Source organism: Mytilus californianus, unplaced genomic scaffold (assembly GCF_021869535.1).
Source record: "Mytilus californianus isolate M0D057914Y unplaced genomic scaffold, xbMytCali1.0.p SCAF_3, whole genome shotgun sequence".
NCBI classification, from domain to species: Eukaryota; Metazoa; Mollusca; class Bivalvia; order Mytilida; family Mytilidae; genus Mytilus; species Mytilus californianus.
The window spans coordinates 59,463,758-59,474,229 of record NW_026262679.1 but is presented as its reverse complement, the minus strand read 5'-3'; the positions used below and the strand labels follow the sequence as shown (position 1 = coordinate 59,474,229).

Sequence of the window (10,472 nt, the reverse complement as noted above, 5' to 3'; positions counted from 1 at the left end):
TATGTCTTTTAATTCAACATTCGTCAACCTTGTCTGAGAGATTTAGATAGCAGTTTCTTCGTCATTTCTATTTTTTTAAAGGAAAATTTAAGATATGTATATATGCAATTGGGGTTTTTCATGATGATTGGGACAATTTTTCGATCTAATTATTATAATGTATTTGATTAAACTGTTTTGGTGTGTCTCTTAATCTAAACAAGTTTTCAGTTGTTTTTATTTTGAGGTAATCGGAAAAGGTTTTTTTGACGGATGAGCGCAGCGGATGAGAACATACATAATGTGCGGATGAACGTAGCTAATAAATACATACATACATACATACATACATACATACATACATACATACATACAGGTTCTATTTTGATAGATATAATTGGTGTAGGTGTAATGCAAATCTGTTGAGAGTTACTGTATTCTGAAGGTTAATATCGAGCATATGTATGCTTTTGTCAAGTTGATAAGTTTTAAATATCTTGCTAGAAACATGGGAAAATCCTAATCTGGAATATAAAAACTCTAAAGAGAAAAATCTCATCGTCAATATTACTACTTCTCGGATTATGCAACGTAATATCACAGATACCGAATGTCCTATTGAAGCACATACTATTGATAAAAAAAATGAATCAACGTGAAAACATGTGAACTGCTCTTACCAAACAGTACGTGTAAAGAAAAGTCAATGTCGTCTCAACTCTATACGCGATGGAGATGAACCATGAGTTAAAAAAAAAATAACAAAAGAGATAGGATTAATTTCCCTTGAATTTATTTAGCAATATGGTCACTTTCAAAACTTAGTTTATACACATTTTCAGTATCATAGTTTTATATGACTTTTGTATACTTTGATAAATTTCCTTTGCTTCGGAAAATTAGTAAAGGGAGTTTACGGTTAATACACAGTATATATGCCCTCTTTTCCATTTTTATATGTTTTATTAAATTTCTATGTTTTACCCTGTAAATAAAAATAAAAAAATCAGGGGAAATTGGAAGGATGGCAAAATATACTATAGTCATGAAAGGTGTATTCATAGATCAAATTAAAATATCGCGGGAGTTTAACTATATAATCATAGTTATATATTTCATTTTTCACATGACTTCTAATCAACCATTGTAACAACTTTGATCTCCAATGAAAGGAATCAATGTGGTAACTGAAGTAGCTACTACTATATTTAACATACACAGTAAGTCATGATTAAATAACGAAAGTATTTAAAAAGTCAAATGATTGCTTTAACATATTTTACCTGGGACTGAATTGAAAACAATGTATAAATAGATACAACTTCCTTGTCTTTTTCATAGATAGACTTTAATATAGCAAAGAGTCACACTTCTGAAAAGAACTTTTATTATTTAAGGTAAAAATGCTATAAAAAGCAAAGCAATATGTTTATACCCTTTTCGTAAATAGAAGATAATATGTCTCAAGTGTACAGTAAAACACTTATATAAAAACAATGGTAACATGGGTGACAATCATAATTTTGCTGATCAAAAGCATTTTTGAAATACAAAATCATTGCACTGTACTTCGTTCATGTATAATTATGGTGTAAAACATTGTTTAACTTTTTTCAAACACTACAATACAAAGAATAGAAATTATTAATAAAAAGGGGAGACAACTATTGTATTTTACATTCAATTTTTCAATTTTCTGCTTATAGTTAACTATTGTTATTCTTTTTCAATGTCACATAAAGTCAACATCAGTTGAACAATGGCTCAAGCGATCAAGACTCAGTTAGTGAAAGTAGACGAAAAGAATTCAGTGAAAGAGAGAGGCGACAGATACCAGACGGACATTCAAACTCATAAGTCGAAAATAAACTGAGAACGCCATGGCTAAAAAAGAAAAAAGTGAATAGTCGTACAACTGTTTTAACTCTTTTCTAATGTTTTTATAGTGCCTTTTTTTGGTCCGGTGATCGATCTTAAAAAAGGACGAGTGACGAGATTTAACAAAACTACTTCAATCTGCATCATATAGATATAAAAAGATGTGGCATGAGTGTCAATGAGACAACTCTCCATCCAAGTCACAATTTGTAAAAAGTAAACCATTATAGGTCAAAGTACGGCCTTCAATACGGAGCCTTGGCGCACACCGAACAGCAAGCTATAAAGGGCCCCAAAAATTACTAGTTTAAAACCATTCAAACAGGAAAACCAACAGTCTAATCTATATAAAAAACGAGAAACGAGAAACACTTATGAAACACATCAACAAACGACAACACTGAAAAAACAGGTTCTTGACTTAGGAAAGGTGCAAACAAATGCAGAGGATTTAAACGTTTTAACAGGCGCCAACCTTCACCATAACCTGAATGTAACATCACAACATAGAAAGACACACTATAAAATATCAATTGAAATGGCTTAACTCAATCAAAAGACATATTAACAAAAATAAGTAAACATACACTGAACGAATACATTTGATCTATGACACAATGTAAATACAATATTGATAAAAAAGGAGGGAGATGTTAAACAATATCAGTAAGACAACTATAACCTTGGACAAAATGGCGTTTAATAAAATAAAGTTCACTGGTAAATATAATAATTTTGTTGTAAGGAGTACATGGAGTACGGAAATATTTTTTACAAAATAAATAAATTTGGTGTTCAAAGTACGAGATCAGAAGTGAAAATTTATCGTCATACTAAATACTTATCAAAGGTGGTATATATCAAAAATAGTGAGACGAGATATAACACAAAATAAGTAAACATTTAAAAACAAAACTACATTATAAATTGTATCAACAGGTTAAATTAACACGAACGTACGATTTGAGAGTACTCGCAGTTACTGAAAGCTAGTTAAAAGCCAAAAAACAATTGATAATAAAACATCATGCATCAGAGACTAAAATCAACTAAAACACATCCCAGGGGTTTAGTATTTTAATGTAATGGACAGTCAAAGAAGACATGACTTGTGCAATGCCAAAATAAAAGTATCGACAGGCAGTAGGATAGTTAGGATTTAACCTTATAATAAATATGTATAATGTTATATATAGATAAAGCAATCTCTGTATAGAAAATGAACGTGGATGTGTATTTATACATCCCAAAAAAAAACATTTGAAAAGAATACAAATTTAGTTATGTTTTAATTTGTTGATGACAAAATCGATATTTGTGCCAATGAAAACACAAGACATAGACGACATATCAAAAACCGTACCTTGACCTCTAGATGCCTTTCTTTTATATCGATGGGTTGCTATCTCATTGATATTTTCCCTGAATCTCCTTTCGTTCCTATTGATTTACGATGCGCGATAGAAACGCCAAGAAAATATCGTACTATTAATAACGGCACCATTGATACCTACACATATATGATTTTATTTTACGAATGACTGTTTTGTTGTAGTTCATAGAAGATGGATGGTTCGAGTAAAGTAACAATTAACTGCGGACCCTGTGAGTATGAAAATGTTGCTACGGAGGCAGCAAAATGGTGTTCTGAATGTGCGGAAGGGTATTGTGACGAATGTTTAAGACCTCATAAAGCTGCAAAACTATCAAGACATCATCATTTAGTATCAATTTCAGAATATCAAATTGTTGACCAATTAGCAGTTCCACAGGTTTGTCAAGTTCATCAGAAAGTGTTTGAATATTTCTGCAAAGCGCATGACAGCGTGATTTGTATTGAATGTGTTCAGTCAGAACACAGTAAATGTCCAGATCTATTGTCTTTACAGAACGCAGCAAAGGGAGCCAAAACATCTACTGCGCTGAATGAATTAGAACAAAATATTGACAATCTACTGGAAAATATCGAAAACGGAATAAAGATGCAAGACAAAAATCTGAATAGTATTTTAGATAGTGACAATAATATAAAGACAGCAGTAAAGACAAAACATGAAGAAATTATTCAGTATTTTGAGCGACTGCAAGAAAAAACATTGATCGAATTGACAGATAAATACAGAAAGTGTCAACAAGAGATATCGTCGACAAAAAGTACATTTATCAAAAAACAAACACAACTACGAAATATGAAAGATCGAATTCTTCAGATGAAGAAATTTTTATCTGATGTGCAAGCCTTTGTCGGAATGAAAATGATGACTGGAAGCTTGAACAACGAAAAAGAAGTAGTCCATTCGTTAGTCACTGACATGCCATCCTTTATACTTAAATTTGAACAAAATTTAAAAATTCAAACTAGTATAGTGAACTTAGATGAATATGGCACAACTTGTATTGCTACCACAAACGGTGGCGCTTCATTTGTCGAACCAAAGGTAGATCAAGCCCAATTCAAAATCACGTCTGTAGATAGTATCGATAGAATCCAATTACAGTTTAGAACAGGGATTGATCTGAAATGTACTCCGTGCGTAATAACTAGCTGTTTGATATTACCGAATAATCAGGTAATGATATTGAATCACATTAAAGAACGTCTGATGATTTACAATGAGAATGGATCACATTCTCGCGACATTGCAGTTCCTGGTAAACCATTTGATGCAACTATTATTGATCGCCGTGCAGTAGCCGTTACATTTAGATTCAAAAATTTTATTTCTATCGTCAACATCCAATCCAATCAAATTGAACGAAATATTAAAAACGCTGTTAAAAAATGGTGCTGGGGAATATCGCATTGTAATAGGAAGTTGTATGTTGTATCCTATAGTGAAGGGATCACCGTTCTAGATCTATATGGACGTATTATAAAGAAAATTCAAGTGGATGTTGAGGACGTTTATAATATCTTGACTATTTCAGAAAACGTTATTTACACTGACATGCTCGGAAATATATTTAGCTTAGACACAAATGGAACCCAGATATGGAAGTATTCTAGCAGTAAAGTACAGAACAATACTTCTGCAGGAATTACAGCAGACGAGAGAGACAATGTATATGTAGTTGGTGGACAGTCCAATAGCCTTATAGCTGTGTCTAAAGATGGAATGAGGCAAAAGGTCCTTCTGACTGAACAGGACGGTCTAAAAGATCCAGAAGCAGTCTACTACAGTAAAGAACACAAAATATTATTGATATGCAATAAAGAAAATGGACACGCAGCTTTATATGACGTTCATCTGTAAGCAAAAGAAAATCCAATGCTCTACCTGGTCAGATAAAAAGATGGAGACAAGTGAGAGATAAGCAGAATAGTTCTATAAATGAACTAATAGCTTGTGAAAACGATTACTAGCTAAATTCCATTGATTCTTCATTTGTGTTTGTTGTTTGATTTGATTACATTTGTGTATAAATGAAAAGTTTAAACCTACATCTTTGAATCTTTTTTTAAATAGTATTGCCTGTTAAGCATGCTGAAAAGATCATTAATTTGATTTATCTAATATTCAATAGAAATAAAAACAATCAAAACGGTATTAGGGCCAACTAAATTTTAGTTCAATTTGCAGAGTAACATAAATACTCCAATGTGAGTACTATAAATTCATCGCCTCATTCCAAACAGAGATTTTCCTTCTGTATTTCGTTTTAGGTTACGGTTTAATTTAACACAAATGAACTTGTAGTAATTTGAAGCATTTCACAATGTTTCAAGTCAAGGGGGAATACTCATAACAGGATTGCAATACGAGAGATAAGATATGTGTATAATATGTACAGTGTTTCTTTATATGTGTGTAAGTGTCGACGGTCCATTTATTATGTAGATAAGACATTGATGAAACGTATATGTTCATTGTTTAATAAATCTGTGAAATTGTAAGTTTTCCATGCATTGTTATAGACCAGGTCAATAGTTTAGCATACTTTTTTTACAAAATGAATTTTACTCTCGTGAAATATTAAAAGAAATGTGATAAGAAATTGTTCATACATATCGGTTCATGCAATCTTCGGATGATCGCTCTGTAATTGTATCAAAAGTTTGGATAAGTTGGATGAAACCATTGATATGAATCACATGCTTTAACATGAAAAAAATTAATGTTTTCTCTACAATTCACTGTTGATTATTTTTTTAACAGATTGTTTCGAAAAAAAGTTATTACGATTGAAGACAGCAATCAAAGTCCCCTCCAAGTATCATATATGTATTACGCATCAAATTATTTTTCAGTTTATGCATGTTTTACATAGTCCATTTTAACAATCAAGTGGCTATGTCGTACCCACATCAAAATTGCTCACATAATGTATGTCTATGATTGATACGACAATTGAATGTTAAACTTTGTTCAATTCTATACGAGGAGACATATAATAAGTCACAAAAATGAGTTTCCGAGTCATTCTAATGACAAACAATTACCTTTTAGCAATTGTCCAATTTTTTGTCACATAAAAAATTTTCGAGCTTCTTATATATTGTTCAAATGATGAAATATCGACTACAAAATCTTTTATTGTACTACCGTCATAAAATACAAAAAACGGAGAATATATCAATAGCTAGAGCAATAAAAACATAACTTATGTCAAAGAAAAATAGACAAATTAAGGTCAAAAGAAAAAAATGCAAACAGATAAACAACAGTCAACAACAAAATAAAAGGCACAGAAAACTAATTGAAGATTGACAACACGACGCCCAATAAAAACGATGATGGTTTCAGGTTATCAAGAGAGTCAGTAGGTATTGTCCCCTTAGTGGCACCTATCGTGTGAATGATCTAAAAATCCGTTGATGGTTCTTTTCAAGTGATTATGAGGAATTGCACAATGGCAGTTAGTTTAATGTATCTTATCTAACCCTGAGAAATAACCAAATTTACATACTATCGGTGCATGTACATTCTCTAAATCGAGTACATGATAACATATGAAAGTTTCAGATCAATCTCATGATTTTTCTAAACATTTGTGTAACAAGATTGCTATCGATATAACAACACGGATATACACATAACACGAAAAGCGCAAAAACAACACCGTTAACAAAACTGAAAATAACACAAATAACTTTAAATAAAATCTATCACATTCTAGAGTGTCACAAACAAGCACAAGTGGACGGGATTGTGGCTAGTGGACCATATCCTTAGTCGTCTGTGACATAGGTATTTCATAACATGATTTGAAATAGACTTTAACTTTATCTTTAAGCATTGTCTTGTTTCAAGTGAAAAATATATAAGTCAGCAAGATGAGCATAATTTATAATGTTCGTTGTATCTTTAATTTTTGAATAATCAAGATATATGAGCTAAAGACATATTTTCAATCAAAGAAAGTACATCAGGACGAGGATGAAAACAAATAAATTTGCTCAATGCATATTCATTTTTTTCCGACTTGGCGGCATACTGGAAATTCATCTGTAACGTTGCCCGGATTTTGATAGACTTTTTGTCCGTTTTGGTTTATATGCTCTTCAAATTTTGAATTATTGTTTGGATTGTCATATAGTGTGGCCTCGCGCATAACGAAAGAGATATTAATTGTTGAAATGCGGTACCGTTAGTCTTTTTTAAATATGTCAAGTACGTGAATAAAAAAAGATCCTCGTGTTTGAGAAAATAATTCGTTAGGTTTAATTTAAAAACATTTTATCTGGTTATTGACCGAACAAAATAATGACTGCCAGTCTTAAATTATATAAACGTACGTATTGTTATCCTTAACACCAATATATCTTATTGAGCAAAAAATTGTATGCAAGATATACTATATATAATTCTTTTGCACCAAGTGGCTTCCGTTGCCTTCCATATTTCCCATATAAAGTCTTGATATGTTTTGGCGACTTGGTTATTTAGATCCATGTCGTTTTGAGGTTAACAAAATGTTTTATGTAATTTTGATTCCTATACTGTATGGTCTCGATCGCTACTAATGAAGGTTATTTGTTCGACATTGAATCGCTTTCATGGATTTATTCGTATCTGGAAAATAAAGAGGATATAATTGCATGTCTATATATAAATAAAAAGGCTGATGTCAAAGTTAATATAAAGAGATTTTACCCCAAAATTCATCGAAAAAAATGGTTCTCAGTAGTCGTGATAAATAAAGGCAACAGTAGTATACCGCTATTCAAAAGTCATAAATCGATTGAGAGAAAAAAAATCCGGGTTACAAACGAAAACCGAGGGAAACACCTCAACTATAAGAGGAAAACGACGAAATAACAGAACACAGAAGTGCAACAAAAAACAAACAACAATGCAACATTCATAGATACGAACTATTAAATAACAACTGCCATATTCCTGACTTGGTACAGGACATTTTAAGAAAAAATGGTGGGTTGAACCTGGTTTTGTGGCTAGCCAAACCTCCGCGCTTTATGGCAATGATAAATATACCGCTAAAAAAGTATTTAATATTAAAATCGTCATGAAAGATGTATATTAAAATCGTCGTGAAAATTTTATACCATTTGGCCACATTAGTTTTTGGGGAAAACTATAGTAGATAAATAAAAACAAAATCTATAAATAAGTCAACATAGCTGTATTATAAGTGGACAAGTAATTTAGCCCTAAAATTTAAATTTATACTTTAGGAGAGTCATCTTAATTGAAAATAAAATTAACTAACATGCCATCAAGTTTATAATCCAAATTCTAACGAATTCACACTTGTTATTAGATACCCGCAAGAGGAAAATGTCTGATGAATTATCATAAACAGCAGGTAACTGTCACTAGAATACAGACGATCCATTATATTAATTTATACTGCAACTAGTTGTGTTTATTTCCTAAATATAGTAACAAAGCTATATTTTGTACAATGTCAATTTCATCATGGATCACTTTTTCCACAATCAGAGGTTCATTTAGGGATGAAAATAAGTTTGAAATTTGTGTTACAATTTAAAAGCTATCAATGTATTAAGTTAAGGTGCAGTATAAAAACAATATTAGGTCAATGTCAGAAAAATATAAGCTTTTTTGTATTCGGCACAAAACCGGGGAAGGGCTCGGTAAAACCTCGCCCTTCCCCAGTTTCTCAGCCTCATACAAAAAAGTTTATATTTTTCTGACATTGACCTAATATTGTATATTTATATGTTTAGTTGCGTAAAACAAAATAACAGTATCATCAACCAATGCAATAATTTGTGTATTGAATAATGTTTATGTTCAATCTTTAAATATCTTTTAAATATTAAAGTTCATTAAAAGAGACTTTAGCTGGTATTTAGACACATATCAAAGTATGATTTTTTTCCTTCAAACATTAATAAAAGCGAAATATTGATGTAATAATTCACTTTTTTAATAGGCTTAAAGGGCCATTAGTTGTCAAATTCATGTTCACAGATTTGATACTAAAACGTATATCCAAATTACAAAAGGTCTCAAATAGACAATTAACAATGCATGGACTCGGGAATATGTATTATCATTTCGTGTGTATTTTGGTCTAGACGCAATCTAATTAACCATCGCGATGACCTGCGAAGACTGGCGACGGTCATATATAAAAATAAGAAGATGTGTGGTATAATCGCCAATGAGACAATCCTCCACCAGAGACCAAAGGACATAGATGTTAACAGCTATAGGTCACCGTACGGCCTTCAACAATGAGCAAAACCCATACCCTTTGTTAGCGGGCGCCAAACCTCCCCTAACCTAGTACAGCGGTGTAACAGTAAAACTAATAGAATAATCATGTATCTAAGACTAAAGTATCAATCAGCACACATCCAACATCCATTGGATTTAGTGTAAAGGCATCAGTAACAGTCAGAGAAAAACATGACCTTGTACATTGTAACCCGAAATAAACATAACTATCAATATAAAAAGATAGCGAGCACGTGCAATTGGATTTTTCTAGGTCTGTTTTATTTCATTTCATAGGTTTAAAAAATAAGTTAATCATCGTTTTTACCTGTATACGAATGTCATTTTTTTTTATCGAATCAGTCAGCCAAATGGTTCATCCTTATTCAAATGTCAACTTTAACATTGTTTTTCCTTTTAATAGCTGCACACACCTTTAACATGCATAACCCATCTCTAACTAAGGGGTTAAATTGAATTGAAAGTCGTATGAATATGGATTCAATGAGGTTAAATTATTGACTTGCAAGTCAATACGACATCAGCGATGTTTTGAGCTTCTTTTGACAAATTTGGACCAAACTGACTGCTAAAAACGAAATAGTATTTCAAAATTCCATTTTTATTATTACTTGAAACAAAAAGAATCTCTAAAAATAATTAAAATTTTTGTCTCAATCGTAGATAATGCCTTTTCTAAAATATCGCTGATATATAATTGTTTTACAAGACAATAAATCGATCTCATTTGGGTCGATATGCATACAACCTTTGGTCTGACCCTTTGTTGAAGATGGGTTGTGCATGTGCTCAGCATGTTCAATTATAGAAGACAAAAGAATGCCCAAATTGAAAAGTGAAACAAGAGCTCCACGAGGAAGAACAATTTCCTTGACTGATTTGCCCTACACAAAAATATTTCTTGTACGGGTCACATAATTCTCGACAGTCTTCGGAAGTCACCTC

At 31.8% G+C, this 10,472-nt stretch overlaps 1 protein-coding gene across 1 annotated transcript; it reads left to right on the top strand.

Moving 5' to 3' along the window:
- The first annotated feature begins 1,335 nt into the window (after nucleotides 1-1,335).
- LOC127733078 (uncharacterized) lies at nucleotides 1,336-5,554 on the top strand. The gene is made up of 2 exons (XM_052242357.1): nucleotides 1,336-1,376; nucleotides 3,413-5,554. Exon 2 carries the CDS (start codon nucleotides 3,423-3,425, stop codon nucleotides 5,109-5,111), a length of 1,689 nt encoding a protein of 562 aa, XP_052098317.1. The 5' UTR covers nucleotides 1,336-1,376; nucleotides 3,413-3,422; the 3' UTR covers nucleotides 5,112-5,554.
- The last annotated feature ends 4,918 nt before the right edge of the window (nucleotides 5,555-10,472 follow it).

Bases quoted from the DNA above. Each gene is read 5' to 3' on its own strand.
- LOC127733078 (XM_052242357.1), top strand. From the start codon at position 3,423: ATGGATGGTTCGAGTAAAGTAACAATTAACTGCGGACCCTGTGAGTAT.